The sequence below is a fragment of the Hemitrygon akajei genome, chromosome 2 (assembly GCF_048418815.1).
Source record: "Hemitrygon akajei chromosome 2, sHemAka1.3, whole genome shotgun sequence".
NCBI lineage: Eukaryota > Metazoa > Chordata > Chondrichthyes > Myliobatiformes > Dasyatidae > Hemitrygon > Hemitrygon akajei.
In genome coordinates, this window is record NC_133125.1 from 140,216,035 (window position 1) to 140,242,058 (window position 26,024).

At 45.7% G+C, this 26,024-nt stretch overlaps 1 protein-coding gene across 5 annotated transcripts in view; it reads right to left on the reverse strand.

Moving 5' to 3' along the window:
* farp1 (FERM, RhoGEF (ARHGEF) and pleckstrin domain protein 1 (chondrocyte-derived)) overlaps nt 1-26,024 on the reverse strand; it is a 247,713-nt gene that overhangs the window by 187,787 nt on the left and 33,902 nt on the right. For 4 of the 5 annotated variants that reach the window (XM_073028410.1, XM_073028373.1, XM_073028402.1 and 1 more), the window contains exon 2: nt 22,002-22,206. In XM_073028410.1, the coding sequence (XP_072884511.1) occupies nt 22,002-22,181 (180 nt within the window). In that variant the 5' untranslated portion in view covers nt 22,182-22,206. The remainder of the gene's footprint in view (nt 1-22,001; nt 22,207-26,024) is intronic. The other variant, XM_073028391.1, reaches the window with a different exon arrangement.

Consider the following 26,024-nt stretch of genomic DNA (forward strand, 5'->3'; position numbering starts at 1 on the left):
CTCCCCCAGCATTGGATCGAACAGGTCAGAGTGTGGAAAGTGCCCCCACATCCCAGGCTACCCAACAATCATCTCTGTGGTCAAAGGGCAGGTTTTAACCACCTTTGCAAGTGAACAGCAATACTGATTCTGGCGGATATTGTACTGAATTCTGCAGTAACAAATAATCTGCTGGAAGAACTCAACCCCCCAGACCATGGTCTCCTCTCGCTGCTGCCATCAGGAAGGAAATATAGAAGCCTCAGGTCCCACATCACCAAGTTCAAGAACAGCTATTATCCCTCAACCATTATGTTTCTGAATGAGACCTGATAACTTCACTCACCTCAACACCGAACTGATTCCATAACCTATGGACTCACTTTCAAGGAATCTACAACTCATGTTTTCAGTATTATTTACTTACTTATTAATTCATTTTTGTGTTTCTTTTCATATTTGCACAATTTGCCGTCTTTTGCACATTGGTTGTTTGTCCGTCTGTTTGTATGTAGGGTTTCATTGCTCCTCTTGCCTTTCTTTGTATCTACTGTGAATGCCTGTGAGAAAATGAATCCCAGGCTTGTACAGAGTTACGTATACATATATAATTTGATAACAACTTTACTTTGAATTTGAGCTCATCTGTGGAGGGGCTATGGGGAAAAGGTGCTGCTGACATTTCGGTTTGAAACGCTGAGGACTGTTTGCTGGTCCAGAACAACTTGTACTTGCATGCCACCCCCTATGCAGTAAAACCTCTCAGATATCACAGAGGGACCCCAACTAAGCAAAGTCTGACACTGCCCCTGCAGGGAATACTAGAACAGACAATTCTGAAGTGTAGTTAAAGTGGAGAAGAGGAGGAAAAATAGAGGACTATGGGTAACTTAGAAAAATAGAGGGCTATTGGTAATTTCAAAGTAAGTACATGTTCGGCACAGCAGTGTGGGCTGAAGGGCCTGTATTGTGCTGTGGGCTTTCTACGTTTCTAGGAAAAGGAATCCCTCTGTTGCCTTCTCCATCCTCACCTCCTACAACCCTGAGGTCTCTACATCCCTCTAGAGTCATGGACAAAGGGCTGTAACTACAAGGTCACAGGCTAGTCATTTAAAACTGTGGTGCGTAGAAATCTTCTCCTCACCAAGGGGAGTGACTCTCATAAATTCTCAGCCCCCGAGGATGGTAGAAAGCCAGATCATTTAAGGCAGCTGAGCTGAATATTTCACAAAGCTAATGGCAGGATGCTTAGCGGTGTGGGGGAAACAGAGGAGCCTTGGGGTCTACGTCCATAGATGCCTCAAAGTTTGCTGCATAAGTTGAGAAGGTGTGTTTGCCTTTATTAGTTAGTGGATTGAGTTCAAAAACCATGGGTTAATGCTGCAACTCTATATAACTCTGGTCAAACTACACCTCTGTTCAGTTCTGGCTACGTCTTTACAGAAAGAAAGTGGAAGCTTTAGGGGGGGTGCAGAAGAGATTCATCAGGATTACAGAACATGCCTTATGAGGATAGGCTGAGGAAGCTATGACCTCGTCTTTGGAGTGAAAGAGAATGAGAGGCAGCTTGATAGAGGTGTATAAGGTGATAAGATGATAGAGGGAGTGAACAGTCATGCTCTTCTCCCCCAGGGTGACAATGGCTAAAACCAGAGGAAATCCTTTCAAGGCGAGTGAATGAAACGTTAGGGGAGATTTCAGCGATAGCTTTTTTTAAAAAAAGACACAAAAAGCGGTAAATGCCCAGAATGCTCTGCCAGGGTTGTTGGTACAGACAGATACACTTGGGGGCACTTGACTGGTAGAAAAATGGAGGGCTGTGCAGGAGGGAAGGGTTAGATTGACTGTGGAGTAGGTTAAAAGGTCGGCACAAGATGGTACTGTACTGTATGCTTTGGTTCTAAAATCAATGAATGTTTGGGATTGAGGCCAGCATAGATTAACCATGATTAAATCAAATGGTGGAGCAGGCTTGAACGGTCATGGCCCACTGCTTTCATGTCTGGTTTAACCCTGAGTTAATCACTTCTCCACTGGCAGCAGTACATTCACCACCCAGGCCCCGAGCTCTGGAGATCCCTCCCTCCCTCCCTCCCCTTCCAAGCTCCTCCTCCAAACTCCTGAGATGGACCATCCGCTTTAAATGGCTGAGGGCCAACTTTCATTCGACTGTGCTCCGGCTGTGCCCTGGAACGTTCCCACGGCAAAGGCTACACACACGGCAAACTTCAATTCAAGTCTTCAGAGTAGACACAAGGGCAAACTTCAGTTCAAATCTTCAGAATTTTCGGATATCCTTTTTGATTTTACTAAACAAACAGAATAATCAGCTTTGCTGAGAGGGAGGAGTGCCTTAGTGTAAACATTTGGTTCCCTTTGAACAAAGAGGACTAAACACTGCAGGCCAGGGTACACAGCTTGAGTGGGCCCTTCCCTGCATAATTGAATCATCAAGCCTTATAAGCCACAAGGAACACATCAAATCCAGCCACTTGCAATGACCGGTCTGATTGATTGATTTTGTTTGTTTAACTTAGAGTGGTAGATCACAGTTCCGGAATGGGTCAGTACTTTGTTCGAGCCTGCTCTGGCCCTGCGGTGTTTAGCAAATCCTTTCTGATGACTGGACTTTGGAAATCCGAATCCCAGGTTCCCTAAAGGCAATTCCAAATCCATCAGGGACCTCCTGCACCCACACTCTGCCCTCTTCTTGGTGCTGCCATTAGGCGGAAGGTACAACAAGTTTCTTTCCCATTGTCATTAGGTCTTGAAATGATCTGAAAAACCCCAACACAAGCTCACACCATATCATCATCAGATTTCTGAATGGTCCATAAACACTCATTATTCCTTTTATTGCACTATTTATTTTTAAAATTTATAGTAATTTAATTTCTTTGCACTGTACTGCTGATGCAAAACAACAAACTTCATGTCATCTATGTCAGTGATGATCAACCTGATTCAGATATTTTTCCTTCTCTCCATCTTGCATGAATATTATTATTTATGCTGCTCGCATGTAAATCATGTATAATTTATGTAAATTTATGTTTGCCCTTGCCCTGTAGAGTTCTGCTATCTATCAGTGGAAACAACCTCAGGGACAGGTGCGGTTGGCTAACAGTGGCGTAGCAGTTAGTGAAACACTATTATGTGGCTGTCCGTAAGTTTGTTTGCACATTTTCCTCCATGTGCTCTTTTCCCTCCCACATCCCAAAGGTCACATGGTCACGAAGGTGTAACTGGCCGGTGCGGGCTCGTTGGGCCGGAAAGGCTTGTCACCATGCTGTATCGCTAAAATAAATAAGGGCTGCCCTTAATCACCGTGTCCACCTCACAGGTTAGTGATGTGGGAGCACTGTGTATCAGAGTCACCTGGCCATCCCATCACTGCAGACGGGGAAATGGAATCAAGTTCCAAAATACGTCTGGAATAAAATCATTGGACTGTTATGGAATCACCCCTGGTAATTACCAATATCATTGGCTGAAAACAGGCCTCTGAAATCACCCAACTGGCCATTCCCTGCACAGGTAATTACAGACAGGCAATGTACACTGTCCTTGCCAACTGCACCAGCACCCTGAAAACAAGCAAGCTGTAGAACCATTCTATTTAATGTCAAGGCACAAGGACCCAAGGCAGGGGACAGTGGTGGGTGGGTGCTTTTCTGACTGGACCTCCAGAACAAGTGCTACACTGCGGGGATTAGAACAAAGTTTCAAAGTACATTTATTATCAAAGAATGTATAAATTATATGACTTTGAGATTTGTCTGCTTACAGGCAGCCAAAACAAGAAACCCGAAATAACCCAATTAAAAAAAAGACCAACACCTGATGTGCAGAGGGGGGGGGGAAGACACAAATCATGCAAACAGTAGAAGTGAGCACAACAGTCTGAACCAAAATGAGTCCTTGAATCCTAGCCCAGGAGTAGGCCTCTGTATCAGTCCATCATATTAGCAGGGACGGAGCACAGCAGCCGGGGCAGTCTTCACAGCTTCAGAGCCGTGGAGAGAGGAATGAGCACTGTGGGAGGGCGTACGATGCCTTTCCAGCCTATCTTATGATTTGGATGTGTGATGACGTGAGAACAAAGTCTGGAGACAACTCAAGAACTGGTGCTGTTGTAGATAATGACGATAATTGTTCAAAGATACAGTGTGATACAGATCAGCTGGAACGTTGGGCAGAGAAGTAGCATTTGGAATTTAATCCAGATAACTCTGAAATAATGCATTTTGGTAGAACGTAAAGAGTAAATGGCAGGACTTTGGGAATATCGATTTGTAGAGAGACCTTGGGGTGCTGGTCCATAGCTCCTTGTTGGCACTGGAACGTGTGCCAACAGTTGTGGGCTGACCCCCCCCCCCCCCCACCACATCAGTAGGCACATTGATAGTTTGACACAAATAATGCATTTCAGTGCATTTCAATGTACATGTGATCAGTAAGCGGGCAGACAGGTGGATGAGGTAGTGAGAAAGGCATCTCAGACACCTGCTTTGAAGGACCAAGGCTTCAGGTGCAATATTGGGATATTCTGTCACAAGCGAAAATTACTTAGGTCAGGGTCGAACTTGGAATACTGTGTACAGCCCTGCTCAACACACCACAGGAAGGGTGCGGCAGCAATAGAGGGAATGTGGAAGAGATTCACCAGGATGTGGTCTGGAATGGAAGGCAGTAGTTACAAACAGAGGATGGTTAGACTGGGTTAATTTGCACTGGAACACGAGAGGCAGAGGGGCAACCTTGTACAGGTTTGCAAAACCATGAAGGATACAGATAGCTTAATTAATTTATCCCCAAGGCAATGGAGTCTAGAATTGGAAGGCACTGGTATAAAGTGAGAAGGGAAAAACTTAAAGATCTAAGGGGAAAGTTTTTCTACAATGAAGGTGGTGAATATTTGGAATAAGCCGCCAAAGGTGGTGGAGGCAGATACAATTATATTTAAAAAGCATTTTGACAAGTACCCGAATAGGAAGGGAGCAGAGAGATATACACCGATCACAGGCAAATGGGATACGCTACACTATGGCATGGTGGTATAGCTATTAGCATAACACTGTTCAGCAATCCTGGTTCAACTCCCGCCACTGTCTGTAAGGGGTTTGCTCTTTCTCCCTGTGACTGCTAGGGGTTCCTCTGGGTCCTTCAGTTTCCTCTCACATTTCAAATATGTACAGCTTAGGGTGGCTATGCCCTCTGCTCCAGGACTCTCCCACTAATTGCAACATCCTCTCCACTTCTACGCTATCTTACTTCCGGTTAGATCGTGCCATGCTTGGATGCAGCGGCCTTGTTGGATCCAACCAAAGGTTTGTTCGTCCTTTACGTCATTTTACGTTCACAAAACACTGCTGGACATTAAGAACATCAAGTACAGCAGGCACACCCCATCAGCCAGCTGTTCAATAGCAATGGAGCTGGACTTGCTGCGTTAACAATGTTGTGCTGTCACCTGGACTTGTTACGTACTGTTGTTGTGTCGAGACAGTGCTAGTGGTTGTCTTGGACGCTCTTATTGTGATCGCAGGACGCAATAGGACACTGGCAACGTAGAATACAGCAAGTCTGGTTCACTGGTACGGTGGCGAGACCGGCAGCAGGGCGAGCTATGTTGCCTCGGTTGTGCCGCAGGCTAGGCCCTCGTGCTGCAGGGGAGGAAATGCCGGAGGCAATGTGGGAAAGAGCAGAGACCTCTTGGGGTTGGGGGCTAGACCCTCCCATTGGTGTTACCCTCCGATATTCACTCAGTGGGAAAACAAGCTGAACCAGGGCAACATCGGTCTACAGGCCTTGCCACTCGGGGACTTGGGCTCTGTTATATCTTTGTGACTGTAGTTTTTTCTGCTATCATAACCATTTGCACTGTGTTCCGTGTGCTGTGCACTGTGGGTAATGTGCTTTGTACCTAGGCCTTGGAGGAACACTGTTTCATTTGGCTATATTCACGTAGCCAAATTAAACAGCATTGAATGATAATTAAACTTAAAAACAAAACTATCGAGGACTTTCAATATTCAGTGGGTTTCATTGAAATCCCCCCTCATTCTTCTAAAACCCCAGCAAGTACAAGACCCAAGCCTTCAAACACTCCTTACGTTAATCCTTTCATTCACTGGACCATGCTCTGCACCCTCTCCAATGCCAGCACATGCTTTCTTGCTTGTCCGTCTTTGTGTGTGGCTTTTCATTGACTCTACTGTTTTTCTTTGTAGATACTGTGAATGCCCACAAGAAAATTAATCTCATGGTAGGATGTGGTGACATACATAATACTGTGTAAAAGTCTTGGGCATAATATATATATACACACACACAGACAAACTTATTTATTTCTAGGGTGCCGAAGAATTTTGCACAGCACTGAATTTGTCAATGTGGAGCAGAGAGCAAGTCTGTAAATCTGGTGGGAGCAAAGTACGCGGGGAATGGAGAGGGTGGTGTGCCACAGGAAAGGTGTGGGACAGGTGGCAGAGGAGGAGTGCCAGGGATGAGACCCAAGAACCCTGAGACACCAGGCAAAGCCAGTTGATTCCCAACAGCTTGGTTTAGTGATCATTACAGAATGTCTCTCCAGTGCTGTCCCCTGCCTCCCCGCTCCCTTCCCCTTTTCCCAACCATGATTCCCCTTTCCCACTCTCAGTCCACAATAAGAGACCCATATCAGAATCAGGTTTATCATCACTCACGTATGTCATGAAGTTAGTTTTTTTTCTGTACTAACAGTACAGTGCAATACATAAAATTACTACAGTACTGTGCCTGGAACTTTTGCACAGTACTGTATCTGCATATTAAATGTAATAACCTTGAACTCTTAGATATGGAACCCATAAAAACACAAAATGCTGGCAGAACTCAGCAGGCCAGACAGCACCTATGGGAGGAGGTAGTGATGACATTTCGGGCCGAAACCCTTCATCAGGAGGGTTGACTCCATGACTCCTGATGAAGGGTTTTGGACCGAGACGTCGTCACTACCTCCTCCCATAGATGCTGTCTGGCCTGCTGAGTTCTGCCAGCATTTTGTGTTTTTATTTATTTCCAGCATCTGCAGATTCACTTGTGTTGCCTGTAGATATGGAACCCATTTCTCATTTTCTTTCCAACTGACAGATCAAACTCTCCCAGTCCATCCATACGTGGCCGGGTCCCAACATTTGCGAGATGGTGCTTATGCTCAGTCAAATTTGGCAAGCAAAGATCAATGAGAAGAAATGGGTAGGGTGAAGCTTATACCCCGTATGTGATTGAGGAGAGCATTTGAGAGACAACAAAACCAACTGGAAATTAAGATTATGAAGATGAAGTTACAGGAAAACCTGGGACCAAATATTGTTACAGAACACCGGAATGAAAGCAGAAAAAGATGGGATTTCTCAGCAGGTGAGTTAATACTAGCAGAGGTAGTGTGCAGTGGTGCTTCACTGGTCCTTGGTACAATCCTGACCCTGGATGCTGTCTGTGTGGAGTTTGCATGTTCTCACTAGGACCAAGTGGGTTTTGCCTGGGTGCTCCTGTTTCCTATCACATCCCAGAGGCGTTCAGGTCTGTTGGCTAATTATTCACTGCGAATTTTCCCTAGGGTGTGGGTGAGTGGCAGAATCGGGCATGGGGGGGGGGGAGTTGATGGGAATGTGGGGACAATAAAGTGGGATCAAAGTAAATGGGCGGTTGATGGTCAGCAAGGACTTGATGGGCCAAAGGGTCTACTTCTGTGTTCTGTGACTGTCAATAGAATTAGTGTATCAGTTATACACCACAGAATCAGGCCCTTCAGCCCAACTTGCTGATCAGCCCACATTTGACCCTTAAATGATATTATTCCTATCGTTGAGCCAACATAAAAATCCCCACGGATTTTATTAAGTGTCTGTGCTTTCTTCCCCTGTAGATTGCTGAAATACAGCTGGAAATTGTATGTGACGGGGTGTGACACATTCAGCATTTCCCTGAAAGCAATCCTGACTTGTGCAACTTCTCTCCAAGGGAAGGTCTCGCTCCCCTCTCATCTGGGCAGGGACATAGAAGGAAATGGATTGCTTCTGCCTGCCTCCCCACATGAATTTCACCAACCCTGAGCAGCAAGCACAGAGGGCTCAATTCCCAACACCCACAAAATGCTGGAACTCAGCTGGTCAGGCAGCATCTATGGAAATGAATAAACTGTTGAGGTCTCAGGCCAAGACCCTTCATCAGGACTGGAAAGGAAGGAGGAAGGTGGTGGGGGTAGGGGAAGGAGTACAAACTAGAAGATGATAGGTGAAGCCAGAGGAGTGGGGGAAGGGGGATGAAGAAAGAAGCAGGTTGAAAAGGTAAAGGGCTGGAAAAGAAGGAATCTGATAGGAGAAGAGAGTGGACCATGGGAGAAAGGGGAGCAGGAGAGACATCAGGAGGTGGTGATAGGCAGGAGAAGAGGTGAGAAAGGGGCCAGAGTGGGGAATTAAAGAAGGTGGAAGGGGAAAGGAAGTGGAGACATCAATATTCATACCACCCTGTTGGAGGCTATCTAGATGGGATATAACGTGTTGCTCCCCCAACCTGAGAGTAGCCTCATTGTGGCAGTAGAGGTGGACATGGACTGATATGTTGGACAGAGAATGGGGATTGAAATTAAAATTGTTGCTTACCAGGAAATCCTAATTTTTGCAGATGGAGCAAAGTTCTGAATTTAATATTTCAGTAAAATTTGAGTAATATTATAAATATATTGTTGGATTAAGCATATTTTGTTGTTACATAAGGCATTGCAGATTATATGTGAAAGAACGTAAATGGCATACATAATTATTACACCACATCATATGTGCGCATCTTGCTTAAAGTAAAAACAAAGTTAGACTCGCACTTCCGGACTCCTTTGTTTTCCTTCCAAGAAGCTTATGTTTTGGAGCTAAACAATGTAACATCCCCCATTCTACATTCGGGTCTCACCAATGTAGAGGAGGTCACATTGGGGGCACCAAACACAACAAACAACCCCAACAGATTCGCAAGTGAAGTGTTGCCTCACCTGGATGGCTGTTTTGGGTCCTGAATGGAGGAAGAGGAGGCAGTGAATGGGCAGGTGTAGCACTCTTTTCCACTTGCAGGGATAAGTGCCAAGAGGGAGATTAGTGGGCTGAGATGAATGGATAAGGAGCGATGCCTGTGGAAGAGGTAAAGGTATGTTTGACGGTAGGGTCCTGTTGAAGATGGCGAAAGTTGCGGAGAATGAGATGCTAGATGTGGAGGGGTGGTTGTAAGGACAAGAGGAACTCTATCCCAGTTAAGACGGCAGAAGATGGGACAAGGGCTGATGTCCAGAAAAAGGAGGAGGAGATGCGGATGGGGGCAGTACCAGTAGTAGGAGAAGGGAAACCCGATTCTTTGAAGGAGGAGGACATCTCTGACGTTCTGGAAAGGAAAGCCTCATCCTGAAAACAGATGCAGCAGTGATGAAGGAAATGAGACAAGGGGATGGCATTTTTCCAGGAGACATGGTGGGAAAAGGCATAATCAAGATAGCCGTGGGAGTCAATAGGTTTATAAATGATATCAGCAGTTTTGTCTGCAAAGATGGAGACAGAAGGTTCAAGAAAGGGTAGGGAAGTGTTGGAAATGGCCCAAGTGAATTTAAGAGCAGGGTGGAAATTGGAGGCAAAGTTGATGAAATTGATGAGCTCAGCATGAGTGCACGAAGCAGCACCAATGCAGTCGTAAATATAGCACAGAAAGAGTTCGATCCACATAACTGACGAAAAGCAAGTATAGCTAGGGCCCTTGTGGGTGCCCATGGCTACAGCTCGAGTTGCAGAAAGTGTGAGGAGTTGAAAGAGAAATTGTTGAGGGTGAGGACAAATTCTACCAGGCAGAGGAGTGCAGTGGTGAAGGGAAACCGGTTGGGTCTATTGTTGAGAAAGAGGCGGAGAGATTTAAGGCCTTCTTGATAGGGGATAGGATAGAAGTGTATAGGGACTGGACATCTATTGCGGTGAAAATGAGGCATCAGGGCCAGGAATTGGAAGTTGTTGAGGAGATCAAGAGCATGTGAAGAGTTGCGGATGTAGGTGGGAAGGGGCTGAACAAAGGGGGATAGAATGGAGCGGGGATATGCTGACACAAATTCAGTGCGGCAGGTGCAGGCCAACCCAGACAGTCAGGTTTGTGTTATCTTGGGCAGGAGATAAAAATGAGCTGTGTGGGGTAAGGGAACTACCCCAGGTGGCAGTGGATGGGAGATCTCCTGAGTTCATAGTGTCAGAAATAGTTCTCTGTTGGTCCTCTTCAAGAGGCAGGTATGAAGAGGTGTCTGAGAGTTGTTGCCTGGACTCAGCAAGGTAGAGGTCAGTCCACCACACTACAACAGCATTCCCTTTGGCCTGCTGGCTTGATGGTGAGGTTGGGATTGGTGCAGAGAAAGTAGAGGGCAGTGCATTCAGGGTAAAAGTTTCAGGAGGATAGACGGGTGCTGAAGTTGAGATGGTTGATGCCCTATCTGGCAATTAAAGATGAAAAGACCCAGAGCAGGCAGAAAACCAGAGTGAGGGGTCCAAGAAGAGGAGGAGAGTTGGAGATGGGAGAAGGGGTCATCAGTGTGGGGTGGAGAATTCTTGCCAAAGAAGTGAGCTCAGAGATGGAGGTGACGGAAGAAGAGCTCATGTCATGATGAATGTGGAACTCACTGAGGCGTGGGTGAAGGGGATAAAAGTAAGGCCTTTGCTGAGGACAGAATGTTCTGCTTCAGAGGAAGAAATGGAGAAGAAGTGGCAAGGATTCGAGCTGGGGTCAGAGGGGGAAATGAGTTGGTGGCAGCAGAGGAGAAAGGAAGATCGGGGTGTTCAAGGAAGGTAGTGTGCAAGAAAGATGAAGGCTCTGAGGACCCAAGAGGTGACGGGGAAAGCCCCAGAGACCCGGGGTTGGGGAGTAGAGGTAGGGGAAAGGGAAGCCCAGGAGCACAGTGACAGTGAGTGGTCTTGGCCTGGAGGTAGAGGAGGTTGATGTCAGGCTGGAGTTGGAGCTGGAGGCTGCTTAATCCACGGTCTGAGGGTCACCAGGGTATTTGGAACTGGAGTTGGCAATGGTGGGATCTACAATCCGGAGAAGTCCAGGTCTATTGGAACTGAAGTTGGAGATGGTGGGATCTGCAGTCTGGAGAAGTCCAGGTCTGTTGGAACTGGAGATGCCGACAGTAAGAGTTGTAATATGGAGGCATCTGACTGAGTCAATGTCCAAGTACGAGGCGGCAGGGGCCACAGTCTGCTAGGAAGGAGATAAATTGGTGGTTCAAGATGAAAGGTCAGAGAGGTCAAAGACAGACAGTGAAGAGTGAGGCTGCAGCACCACCCAGTCTAGTCCCCCCCATCAGGCAGCTTCCACAAGGCATAACATTTTATTCCTGATGAAGGGTCTCGGCCCGAAACATTGATTGCTCATTTCAACGGATGTTGACCGACCTGCTGAGTTCATCCAGCTTGTTTGTACGTGTTGATTTGACCACAGCATCTGCAGTGTACTTTGTGTTTAGTATTTTATTCCTGATCTGCTGTGCATCTATTGATTCCCATTCCCTCATCTGCTGTTATTTCCAGATCGACCCTGTCCAGTGCCCTGGCACAGGACACAGCCAAGTCTCCGAAGTGGTGGGGAAGAAGCAACATGCACACATTGCACCCAGAAAATGAGACCCAGAGACAATCGCAACTTGGTCATCAGTAGTTATTGGGCTGAGGACCCAGCGTAGAGTAATGGGGTTCTCAGGACCACAGGCAGGCGTCGTCATCACCTCCAGCAAGGACAAAGGCTGTACATTCCAAGCACCAAATAAAGTATGACCTGAAGCAACAATTACTGGATTATAGGCTCTGGAAGGAGAGAGAGGGACTGAAAAAGAGACAGACAGAGAGACAGAAGATATAGAGAGAGCATTGAGAGAGATGCAGTGCTTATAGAGAGACAGAGAGGGGTACAGACAGAGGTAGGGAGAGGTATACAAAAAGATAGAGAGGGGTACACAGCGAGATAGAGAGAGGCAACAATCTCTGCGGATAGGTGATAATATCTCCTCCTCGTTGACGATCAACACTGAGGTGCACCTAGCCCACTGCTCTACTCTCTCTATACCCATCTCCGTGTGGCTAGGCATAGCTCAAATACCATCTATAAATTTGCTGACGATACAACTATTGTTCTAGAATCTCAGATGGAGACAAGAGGACGCACAGGAGCAAGATATGTCAACTAGTGGAGTGGTGTCGCAACAACAAACTTGCACTCAACGTCAGTAAGACAATCTGATTGTGGACTTCTGGAAGGGCAAAATGAAGGAACATATACCAATCCTCATAGGGGGATCAGAAATGGAGTGAGTGAACAGTTTTAAGTTCCTGGGTGTCAGGATCTCTAAGGACCTAACCTGGTCCCAACTTACCGATATAACTATAAAAAGCAGCAAGACAGCAACTATACTTCATCAGGAGTTTGAAGAGATTTGGCATGTCAACAAAAGCACTCAAAAACTTCTATAGACATACCGTGAAGAGCATTCTGACAGGCTGCATCACTGTCTGGTGTGGGGGGAGAGGGCTGATGCAAAGGACCGAAACAAGCTGCAGAGGATTGTAAATTTAGTCGGCTCCATCTTGAGTACTAGCCTACGAAGTACCCAGGATATCTTCAAGGAGCGGTGTCTCAGAAAGGCAGCGTCCATTATTAAGGACCTCCAGCACCCAGGGCATGCCCTTTTCTCACTGTTACCATCAGGTAGGAGGTACAGAAGCCTGAAGGCACACACTCAGTGATTCAGGAACAGCTTCTTCCCCTCTGCCATCTGATTCCTAAACGGACATTGAACCCATGAACACTACCTCACTTTTTTAGTATACAGGTATATTATTTCTGCTTTTGCATGACTCTTAATCTATTCAATATACATATGCTGTAATTTATTTATTTTCCTCTAGATTATGTATTGCATTGAACTGCTGCTGCGAAGTTAACAAATTTCACGACACATGTCAGTGATAATAAATCTAATTCTGATTCAGATTCAAACTCAGAGGTAGAGAGAGGGAGAGGCAGAGCACTCAGCAGGTCAGGCAGCATCTGGACAGTGAGAAACAGGTAATGCTTCAATTTCGTTAGAACTTCGCTGGGACAGAGAATCACTTCTGTAGATACCATAAACACAGCTGGTGTATATATATATATATGTACAATGTACTGTGTATGTTAATCAAAATGGCTTCTTTGTTTTGTTAAGAGTACGAATGCTTCTTTGTATGATAAGTACTTTCTCTTGCAGTTGTTTAGCTTTAGACTTGCTGATATCGGGATTGTATTCATTTGTTGACCAATGGGGAATGTTATTTTGTCTTGTGAGGCTGGGAGCTTGAGGGTTTTCGTGGTCTTTTCAGGGGAGTCAGGAAGAAGATGCCGAGGAAGGTGGACGTGCGCTGCACTGCTCGGTCAACCACCGGGGTGGTCCCAGGTGCCAGGACGTGGAGGTCGGAGGCAAGCGACGAGGGGTCGAATGGTTCGATGGTTGAGCTCCAACAATGTGCACTAAACCAACTGAACTTTGATAAGTTGGCGCCTTTTACTTTATTTTCTTTTCCTTCATATATACTGTATTGCATAGTACTCTTTCAGTTTTAGTAAAATCTTTAAAGTGTATTCCATAACGGTATCTGGTGTGAGTTTGATATGGTGTGTGTGCGCGTGGCATAAACTTGATTCTTACAGAATCTGCGTGTACGGGAGGTGGGGCTGGTGAGTGGCTGGATCTCCTTTTCCCCTAGACATATACTAGCCTGTTGGGTAAGTGTTACATTTGTGGGGGCTCGTCCGGGATTGGATTGTCAGGGGCTGTGGAATCGCGCAGGCAGCAGAGCGGAGATGGACAGAGATGAGATTGTTAGCTGGTGCGAGTTGGAAGATGTACCGGTGCAGTATGCCTGTGTAGTGAGCGGAGTGGATTTTCGAGTTTCGGGAGACGCGTTAGTGCGGGGGTTAAGTTTGGTAAAAGGTATGGGGCAGGTAGAATTGGTAGCGAGATGGTGTGGTAAAGAGGTGGAGTCTAGCTGGGTGTTGGTTCGTACGAGTGCTGACGTCATGACGTTGGAACTGCCAGCGATGGTCAGTGTTCCGGGGGAGGCAGGGTCGTAATTATAATACCAATTATAATCAGAAGTTGCCAACGGTTTTAATTATAGATCCAAACTAATAGAACAGACAGTAACAGCACAGGAACAAGCCCTTGATATGTCTATATGTCCATATCTTTTCATTTACGGCACATTGTTTGCCTATCCAAGGGCCTCCAGAACGCTCCTATACTCTTTGCTTCCACCACCACCGCTAGCAACACATTCCAAGCACCCACCAGAGTCTGTGTAAAAACCCGTCCCTCACACCTCCTTTGAACTTACCTTAAATGCCCTCTGGTTCACACTTCAATACTGGGAGAAAGATCCTGGCTACCTCCTCAGTTTATGCTTCCCATAATCAAATAAACCTCTGTCAGCCTCTTCTACTCCACAGAAATCTACCCCAAGTTTGTCCAACCTCTCCTTATAAAGAGGTGTCCCCTGTTTGTCCCACTATAAGTCCTACCTCTGCCTTAATCTAGGTAGCACCCTGTTAAACATCTTCTGCACCCTCCCAAAAGCCCGAAATCTTCTTATAATGGGGGCAACCTGAATGATTGCCTCAACGGTAGTTGGCATCCACAACACCACCCATCAGCCTCCAGTTGCTACCACTGCCCCTCCCACTTGTGGATTTGTACTACACAAGTGATTCTTTCTCTTGGGAGTACCAACCTCTCATCAGAGTTGGAACCCGTCATTGACCCCAAATGCATCCAGCCTGGGCAACAATACTTCCTAATTTTGTTTTCCCCAGTTAGAAGTGTATTCTTCATTCTCATCACCCCTTCCACCAATCCCAGGGGTTACATCACCCACTGTTAATGGATGTTCCACAGTTTCCAAGGTACTTTTACAGGGAGCCTGCCCAAAAGTTGTTGTCAAAGTAGGGACACAAGGGACTACAGACGCTGGAATCCGAAGCAACAAACAAGAGGTTGGAGAAACTCAGCAGGTCAGGCAGCATCTGCGGAGGGAAATGAAGAGCTGAAGTTTCAGGTCCGAGATGTCGGCTGTCCAATAGGTGCTGCCTGACCCGTTGACTTCCTCCAGCTTTTTGTGTCCTGTTCAAGAGATGTCAAATGGCAGATTGAACCTACAAGGAGAGGTTGTACAAATATTGCTGTTCTCTCTAGAGAGCCAGAGGCTGAGGGAGAGACTTGATCGAGGTTTATACGACTATGAAAGGCATAGATGAGACAGCTGGTGTCTTTTTCACCAGGGTCAAAATGTCTAATACTAAAGATTGCTGTTCCTCTCCACACCTTGTGGAGCAACAGGAGGCAACGTTGCTGTTCTGTAACATTTGTCTGCTTTTTACGAGGCCGAGTTGCTATCTCGATCTCAACCCAGCATGCAAGGCACCAGTCAGAATCAAACCTGGGACCACTCGCCTTGAAGACCAGTGTGGATGCCACTAAACAACTGGCCAGCTATTAATTCTAAAGAGTATGCACTTAAAGGAAGAGGGGATAATTCTAAAGGAGATATGGAGGGCAATTTTTTTTTTTAAAAAACAGAATGATGGGTGTCTGGAATGTGTTACCACAGGTGGTAGTGGAGGCAACTATAACAAAACTATTTAAGAGGATCTTAAGACAGGCATTCGAATCTGCAGAGAATGGAGGGATATGGCATTGTGTAGGGAGAAAGGATTGGTTTAGTTAGATATTTAATTAGTAATCCTGCACAACATTATGGGCTGAAGGGCCTGTTCCTGTGCTGTACTGTTCTATGTCCTCTGACAGGTCAGCAAAAGCTACACTTAGCCAGCAGACTTTACAGAGGGTCTTAAAGTTGGAGAGCGGGAAATTGAGAGGGATGGGGAGAGGATTCCAGTGTTGGCAACTGTAGGTTCAGTTCCTGACTCCACCTCATCTTGCTTCGCTCTCATCTGCTGCCAAACTGACTGTTCTCCCCACATTCATTCTCTTACACACCCTCTCACACCACCTCATTCCAGCTTCTGCAAGTCATCAAGCGAACACAAACCTTTCTCTCAGAACATCCCTAGAACAGAGAATGACTTCCAGCCGATATGTTTAACACCACTTATAATTAAAAACTGCCAGCCACTCTGATTATACGCCCAAACAAATGACTGACCTTAAGATAGTTATCCAACACCACCCCATAGGTTCTGATTTCTAAAAATGTCTTTTCTATTGGGAGATTTTCATTCTTGGCATTTTGACAAATTCCACAAATCAAAGCTGCAATTTTGAAACCTTCAATTTATGGGGCTGAGTTTCACAGGACAGAGCACCCCATCTGTTACAATTTCCCCACATCACAACTTTACTTCTGTGGCCTGGTCACCTCTCTGCACCTTGTGGCACACTGGGTGGCAACCGTGCCATTTCTTTTGCATTTGTCTGGTGTTTTTTTTTTTTTACGAGGCCGAGTTGCTAGCTTGCCACTCAACCAAGCACAGATGGAAAGCGTGCAAGGAGACGGCCGGATTCAAACCCGAGACCACTCGCCTCAAAGTCCAGTGCAGGTGCCACCGGCTGGCTAATGGCTCGGTTAGGAGATGGGGCCAGATCTCCATCACTGGGAGTTTGTGAAAACTCCACAGGGACGTGAGGGAGGTCAGGATTGAATCCGGGTCACTGGAGTGGTGAGGCAGCACCTCTACTATCTGGGCCACCGAAATAGAAAATTAAATCAAGACAAAGAGAGCTGGAAGCAGACATGAAAATAGCCTCGAAGCAGTGGAACCATGGTCCACAAATCAAACGGCATTGGCAGCAAGCCAGCTAATCCCTCTCCACGGGGTTAAACTTTAAATTAAGGGGTGTCTTGGGAACACCAGGCTTTGATTTGAGTGCACTCAAACTCCCAGGGCATGAACTGGGAGTCCAAATTTAGCTTTTCAAGTTTAGCCACAAAATTACTGCTACGGAAATATCTTTGATGGACCTTGTCCGTTTCCAATTATGAAAGGAGGGGTTTTGGACGAAACGCCATTGCAAGCTCCCATTGGAGCCTAGTGGGGAACTGTCGGGAAGGCTAATCCAAGGGAGTGTGCCAACTGGGTAGGGTGGGGCTGACCAAAGGATCTGCTCTTTGTGAACACCGCTGAAAGATTTGGTGAGAGGGGGCGTGAGCACAAAGCCAGTCGGTGGTGAGGGTCACCGTACACGCACAAAGTGCTGGAGGATCTCGGCAAGTCAGGTGGCATCTATTGAGGGAAATGAAGAGGGGATGCTTTATGCTGAGACCCTTCATCAGTTCTGGAAAGGAAGAGGGCAGAAGCCAGAATTAAAGGCTGGGTGGGGAGGGGAGGATCACAAGCTGGCAGGTGATAGGTGAGAGGGGGAAGGTAAGAGAAGGGGTGCAAGGCCCAGCGGAATGAGGAAAAACAAAGATGGTGGCAGGGGGAGAACACGGAGGGGAGCGGTTACTGGAAGTCAGAGAAATTATGTTCATGCCGTCAACGTCAAGTAAAATTTATTACCAAAGTACGCATTTGTTACCTTGTATTACCTTGACATTCATTTACTTATAGGCATTTAGAGAGAAAAAAAGAAATTCAGTAAGATTTTATGAAAAGCTATAAACAGACAAAGTCTGACAAATGACCAATGTGAAAACGAAAATAAACTGTGCAAAAAAGAGAAATAAACTAATAGATAATACTGAGAACATGAGTGGCCGAGTCCTTGGCAGTGACTCTGTAGATTGTGAAATCAGTTCAGAGGTTTGGCGAGTGAAGTCATTCATGCCGGTTGAAATAGGTGGTGGTATCTCATTTTTACTGTGTACTGTACCAGCAGTTATGGTCGAAATGACAATAAAAGTGACTTGACTTGTTGCTGCTTTAAACCACTTTCTGGTACCACTTCTCTTCCTATCCCTCACCGTCATGACCTGCCCATCATCCACACCTTCCTCCTTCTGGTTCCCCAATTCCTTCCCTTTTCTCCATGGCCCAATTTCATTTCCTATCAGATTCCTTCCTCTTCAACCATTTACCTTTTCCACCCATCTCCTCCCGGCTTCTCACATCATCTCCCTTCCCCCAGCCAACCACCTTCCCCCTCATCTCGTCTCAGCTATCACATGCCAGCTCATACTCCTTCCCACCACCTTCCTATCTTGGCATCTGCCCCCTTCCTTTCTAGTCCCGATGAATAGTCTCGGCCTGAAACATCAGCTGTTATTCCCCTCCATACAGGCTGCCTGACCTGCTGAGTTCCTGCGGCATTGTGTATTTGGGGCTTCAGTTCGACTATTCAGTCTGAAGACATTCAGCCTACACTGCAGCACTTCCTCAGTGCCAATAAACCTTCAGCACTGCCCTAGCGGCTAAAGAGCCCCAGGACAAATCCCAGTTCAAAAGCACCTAGAAACAGTTCCCAGTACTGTTATCACCACTATGCCCACTTCAGGGTCGACGATTAATCTAGTATTACAGAGATTACTGTCCCGGCATTACATCAGAGAAATAACTCCATAAACACATCTCCCGAGCCTCATTTATCCAAACAAGTAACTTCTCCCCCACAGTTTCTAGCTTCCTGGTTTTCCACAGTGTTCCCAACAGCAGCCTATCTCCAACCATTGTAGAATGCAGGTATCCACCTTACCGAACAGGTTTTCCCAACCACCCACTTCTCTGCCACACATTCCAGACGTAATAAATAGCTTGTGTCTAGCCAAGGGCTGCGGGCTACATTGCACTGGTTTATCACTACTGGGATTTCAATTAGTCCCAGGTTGCAAGATGAAAGATCTTTAAATTCTGTTTCTAAACCAGCTGTTGGAGGAGTTGTGCTTTTCGGTATAAGTTGGGTTATTATCATCACGTGTACTTTGCCCATATAGAGTTTTTCTATTGTAAATAATAGTAAAATTCTATCGTTGTATTTCTTTGTTCCCCCCATGTAAATGCCTACAAGAAAATGAATCTCAAAGTTGCATATGTTAACATACCGCATATTTATAGTACTTTGATAATAAATTTACTTTGAAATTTACCAAGATACAGTGAAAATCTTGTACCGCAGATCAATTCATTACAATACTTTGAGGTAGTAAAAATTAAAACAATAACAGAATGCAGAATAAAGTACTGTTACAGAGGAAGTGCAGTACAGGCAGACAGAAGTTGCAAGGTTTAGAGGTCAGAAGTCCAACTTATTGTACTGGGGAACCATTCCTTTTTCTTATGACAGCAGGGTCCTTGAACCTGTTTCTACGAGCTTTCAGACTTTTGCATCTTCTGCTGATGGGGGTGAGAGGAGAGGATACTCAGGGTGGGAGTAGAGTGGTGTGATAGGTTAAGGAGCATGTTTAAGGGTTTGCTTAAGGGCCTACAGCAGGAGGTCCAAGCTGGGAAACCAGTCACTCTCCACTGCTGTGATGGGTCGTCATTGACCCCTCAATCATTAGTGATGCTTCACGCTCCACAGATGCCCCCTCACCCAAATATCGAACGGATTGATGGACTTTAGACCTCACAGTCTACCTCATCGTGGCCTTTGCACCTTATTGTCTACCTGCACTGCACGTCCTCTGTAACTGTAGCACCTTATGCTACATTCAGTTTTGTTTTCCCTTCATCAGGACAGACGAAGGGTCCCGGCCCGAAACGTCGACAGTGCTTCTCCCTATAGATGCTGCCTGGCCTGCTGCGTTCCACCAGCATTTTGTGTGTGATGCTTGAATTTCCAGCATCTGCAGATTTCCTCGTGTTTGCCTTCTAAAGGCCATGTTTTTCACAGAATCAAAACACTTAACACTAGAAGGCATGCACTGAACGCGAGAAGGGGCAAGTTCAAAGGAGATGAATGGGGAAGTTTTTCCCCACACAGTGAGTGGTAGGTAGGTGGAGATATAGCCAGATACAACAGAGGTGTTAATGAGGCTTTCAGATAGGTACATATATGAGTAGAGAATGGAGGATATTTATAACGTGCAGGCAGTAGGGATTCGTTTATTTAGTCATTAGTCACGAGTTTAAGCAGTTCTACATTCTATCTACTTCTTTAAATACATAACTTCATAACCCTTGAAAAAGGTAGAGAATTCCAGACACTTACCTCCCTCTGCGAGTACTTCCTGTGTACTTTACTTTTAAATGATCACTTAATTACAGAAACCAGCTTCCCCTCCACGGACTCTGTCTACACCTCTTGTGGCATAATCAAAGACCCCGCCTACTCCAGACATTCTCTCTCCCCCCCCCTCTCCTACTGGGAGAAAGATACAAAGGCCTGAAAGTGCTCAACGACAACTTCTAGCCCACAGTTAAAAGACTATTGAATGGTTCCCCAATACAACAAGATAGATTCCCACTCACAACCTGCCTCGTTATGGCCTTGCACCTTGTCTACCAGCAATGCACTTTCTGTATTGCTGTTGCACTTTATTGTTATTGTTTTACCTTATTCTACACCAATGCCCTGTTGTAATGAATAGATCTGTACCAACAGCTTTTCACTGTACCTCTGTAGATGTGACATTAATAAACCAACACCAATAACTATGGCCCCTTCTTCAAGATGCTCACAGAGAATGGCCCCTCACAGACCACGTCCAATATGTTCATGAAGCTGCTATCTACATTAACCCCCTTTACCAGCACTTGGTCTTTAGTGATTCAAGTGCTTGCTTAGATATCTTTGTGAAGTGAAAGTAGAGAACTGGATTCATCATCAGATTCACCAATTTCAGATGAGCACTCAATCCAGTTTGTGATTCTCAGTCCCAGCATGTTCTCCATCCTATCACCTCTTCTGGTAACGTCACACCTTACTTATCTCCTCATATTTATGTCTTCCCCAGATCTGCTATCTACTACTAACCATCAAAACCCACCATTTCATTCTCTTCTAACCTGCGCTTTGTCACAAGCCTGCCCTGCTGCTCTCTGTCTATCTGCCATTTAAAAACCTTATTTATTTTCTAACACTTCTGGTAAAACTAAAGTAGCAGGATACTGGCCCATGTCCTTGCTCCATCACTCAATAAGCACCACTTTTATGCAAAATATTCCTAGATTCCCTGAATAACCAAAAGTCTTCCAAGCTCCGTTTTGAATACACTCAGCTGCTGAGCCTCCAGTACCTTTGGGTACAGAAGTCCAAGAGGAGAGGTGCACTGCAGAATATTGCAAGGATTTCTGAGTTAGTCCAGACCAAACCCACAGCCTCTGTCACTAGGGACGACAACAGTACTGCAGGCTCCCCTCCCAGTTGCACACCATGCTGGCTAGGGAATACATCAACATTCCCCCCTCTTTGCTGGAAAGTCTCATGGAAATCCTACTCCACCACACCTTCACCAGAAGGACTGCAAAGGTTCAAGAGGACAGCTTCCAAGCCACCTCCTCACGGGCAACCAGGAACATGTGTTCTCCTACAGCCTAACAATGGATAATCTCACTGAGGGGGGGAAAAAAAAAGACAATTATTGATTGCAACTAACCACAGCAAGAGATCAGTATCTCCAATACCAAAAGACACAAGAGTAAATCAAAATGGTTCCACAAGACTGAAACATGAACCATAGGACAGCTGCTGGGGGGGCTGGGGCTGGTGCTCCACTGTTCTACTTCTTGTGGTCCAATTAGCATCCACATCTTCACCTCCCTACTCCAAGAAGCCTTCTTGGGGATGCAACACAGATAACACTGCTTATATGTCTCGTTGACAAGCTGAAACGCACACAACCGCTCACTTCTTCCAAGACAGACAGCACACAAAGACCCGCGGAAAGCAGCCAGCAACAAGGGGCAGCTTCAGGCTGCTCCGCAATGCAGCAGGACATAGCAACGCATCAAGAAAAACTCGGCACAACTTGGCAATGAAGAGGAGGGACAGGGACACGAGTCCCACTCCCTAAGGGGAGGGCTTGAGTATTTACCCTTACCGGAACTTCGTGCACCTCCTGGGTGTCATCCAGCATCTGAACCTTGATGGGGACGAGTTTACCAGAGGGAGAGTTGGGTGGTTTCTGCCCTGGTTCCAAGGTGCTGATGCCAGTGGTCTGCTGTCCCAGACGGGCACCGGGGCTCTGATGCGGTTGGTGGGTCAGTTCCATGTCCGCCATGCTTCCAGTTCCAGTGCCCACACTACTGTGAGGGAAGACACAAAACATAAGTCACATGAGCATTTTAAGGCTATTCAGCCCATCATGTCTTCTCCATCATTGCATCATAGCAGATTTATTTTGACTCTCAACCCCATTCTCCTGCTTTCTCCCTGTAACGTTTGACTCACTTTCTAATCAAGAACCTATCAACTTCCGCTTTAACTACATCCAATGATTTGGCATCTACAACCATCTGTTGCAATGAATTCCACAGTTTATCACCCTCTGGCTAAAGAAATTCCTCATTACTTCTGTTCTAACAGGACGTCCTTCTATTCGGAGGCTGTGCTGTCTGATCCTAGCCTCTCACACTATTGGAAACTTCCTCTCCATGCTCACTGTATCTAGGCCTTTTAAAAGGAGCACTTTCACCACACCGACTGCCAGGGGCAATGAGTAAGGGCTTGAAGCAGCAACCCCAGGAATAAATGGAAGCTGAAAGAGTGTATAGACGCCAAGCATCTTGCTGTTGACCTGTGGAACTCACCTACATAGCAGGCAGACACAAATGGTTACGACAGTGGTGGACACAAAACGTTTCACTATAGTATTCAACAGCACAGACCGACGCAAGCCATTTAGGCCTTCAGCGTTGTGCCAGTTTCTGCCCCTCCAGGGCCTTCTCCTAACCCCAGTCAGTACCTCCTGTTCCTTTGTCTGCCACATGTGTGCAGTTTCCCTTTACTGCTCGATTTTTGCCCTTGGGCCTTCTCTGTGAAGTTCCAGAGTCATACAGCATTAAAACAGGTCCTTCAGACACAAAGTGTCCACCAACTACCAAGTACCCACAGAGAATCGGAATCAGAGTTTATTATTACCGACATATGTCATGAAACATGTTGTTTTGTGGCAGCAGAACAGTGCAAGACATAAAAACGACTTCAAGTTACAATCAAAATAGATAGATAGATAAATAAATAAATAATGGAAATGAGCAATAGCAAGGTTGGGTTCATGAACCATTCAGAAATCTGATGGTGTTGGGGAAGAAGCTGTTCCTAAAATATTGAGTGTGGGTCTTTAGGCTCCTGCACTCCTTCCCAATTGGTAATAATGAGAATAGGATATGTCCCGGACGGTGAGGGTCCTTAGTGATGCCGCCTTCTTACACAAGGCCCTTCTAGTTCTCTCAGCGACCTCCTTCAGCCAGTGTCCTCTGACCACTGAACCTCTGACCACTGAACCTCCTGCCAGAGGAAATACTCTTCCTCCTCGATCCAGCAAAATCCCTTAACAGCTTGAACACCACTGATAAATCTTCCCTTACCCTTCTCTCCTCCGATTAGAACAACACCCAGCATCTGCAGCCTCTCCGGAACTGCAAAGGGATTCCAACTACAATTCCCAAAATGAAGATGTGCCTTTAAGAACTGCTGAAGGATGTCCGTGTGACAACTCCCAAATTTTTTATCTCGTTTGCCTAACAGCTCAATGCTTTTTCTGTTCTGTTTATTTAGCAGTAGTTCTCCTGATACCTGAAGGAATAAAAGAATAGTCAATGGGCTGACAAAGGATTCAACACCATAATCTCGTCAGACCATCCAGGATGAGCTGAACTGAACTGGCGATTTTCTTTGTTTCGCATTGGTTCTTGTGACGTGGTACTGGTTACAGAGAACCTCATGGGGGAAATGATTAACAGAAAGGCCGATTTAACACATGCAGCCATTTGTAAAGCGGAACTTGAAGGGGGAACAGGAAATCTTCCTTTGTGTCTTTCTCTGAATTTCCAGCATCTGCAGAATCTCTTCTCTTTATAATCTTCCTTCAAAAGCAGGCAATGAAAAATCAGATTATCATTCCCTGCCAACGAGTGTTAGTTACCATGTACTGCTTGTGCTTACTGTACATGCCCTGCCCAACATTAAACCCACAATCTATACCATAAAACAAATAAAAATCATCTTGTTATAATCACACCGCAGCACAGCTGTGCACAGATCAATGGCCATGTTCCCTACGTGACAACCATACTTGTCCTTCAAGCAACCACCAAGTGTGTTGGGAAGATTTGAGATAATTGTCAAAGGAACAATTTCCACACATTCAGAATCAGGTTAACTGTCACTGACACAAGTTGTGAACTTTGTCATTTTGTGGCAGCAGTACAGTGCAAGCATTACAAATTACTGTAAGTTACAAAAGTTAATAACAGTGGAAAAGAGGATTAGCAAGGTAAGGATCATGAACCATTCTGAAATCTGATGGTGGAGGGGAAGAAGCTGTACCCAGAATGTTAAGTTTGGGTCTTCAGGCTTCTGTACCTCCTCCTTGATAGTAGTAATGAGAAAATTTCATGTTCCGGATGGTGAGGGCCCTCAGTGATGGATTCTGGCTTTTTGGCAACATGTCAGCCCTCTCCCACCTCTCTGCAATATCGTGTTTGTTCTGTCCCTTCCCCCTCTTAAGATCATATTTCAGACTCCTATGCTCCAAGGAATAAAGTCTTAGCCTGCCCAATCTCTCCCTATAACTTGGGCCCTCAAGTCCTGGTAATGTTCTCACAAATTTTTCCTGCACTCTTTCCAGCTTAACAGCATCAGGGTGAAGAAAACTACACAATACTCCTGTTAATGCAGCCTCAGCACCATCCTATCCAACTGCAACATCAAATTGGTAAATTGGCTTATCATTGTCACGTGCACCAAGGCATGGTGAAAAACCAGTTTTGCATGTCATCCATACAGACCATTTCAATACAACAATACTTTGAGGCAGTGCAAGGGAGAACAACAAAAGAATGCAGAACAAGGTGCTACAGAGAAAGTTCAACGCAGTCAGTCCCAACTCCTATACTTAGTGGCCTGACCAATGAAAACCAACCAACGTGCCAAATACCAAATTTATCATTCCACCTGCGACACCACTTCCAGGGGAAGCACTCGTTTGCACTGCTAGTGGCCTCTGTTCTACAACACTGTACAGGGCTCTGCGGTTCACTGTCAACATCCTATCCTGGTATTAAACTCCATTTGCCATTCCTCAGCCCACTTACCCAACTGATCAAAATCCCGCTGTACGACTTGATAACCTTCTTCTACAACACCACCTGTACTAGTCTTAACCTTGATAAAAATGTTTCCCCACGGGCAGGAACAGAATAGTGCCATTGTGAAGAACATCAGCAGATGTGGGTCAGAGTTTGGCCAAATGTCTACGATGTGAAGGGGAGTACACCCCCAGTAGCAAATACAAAAGATGTGAGTTTCTATAGCTACTTCATTATTGGGATTGGTTTACTTTGTCACATGTACCAAGATACAATGAAAAGCATGTCTTGCGTACTCCTCATACAGATCAAATCGTTACACAGTGCATTGAGGTAGAACAAGGTAAAACAATAATGGTGCAGAGTAAAGTGTTACAGCTATGGAGAAAGTGCAGTGCAGACAGACAATAAGATGCAAGGCAGGTTGTAAAGTTGAGTCCATCTTATTGTACAAGAGGTCAGACCAAGAGTCTGATAAGAATGGATAGAGTAACACACGCAAAATGCTGGAGGAACTCAGCAGGTCGGGCAGTGTGCATGGAGAGGAATGAACAGCTGATCCTTCTTTGGGACTGGGAAGGAAGAGGAAAGAAGCCACTGGGTATACAGGCTTTTCTGCACAACACGAAACACAGCTGCCAATCCAGAAAAGCCAAGAATAGTGATTAAGGTGTTTAATCACTCCCATAACTGTAATACCGGGACCAGGTAAAGTCCTTTTCTATTTTGTAAGTTGTAAACTCTGCCATTTACATCATGGGCACTAGCCTTCCCAGTATCATAGAAACATAGAAAATCTACAGCACAATATA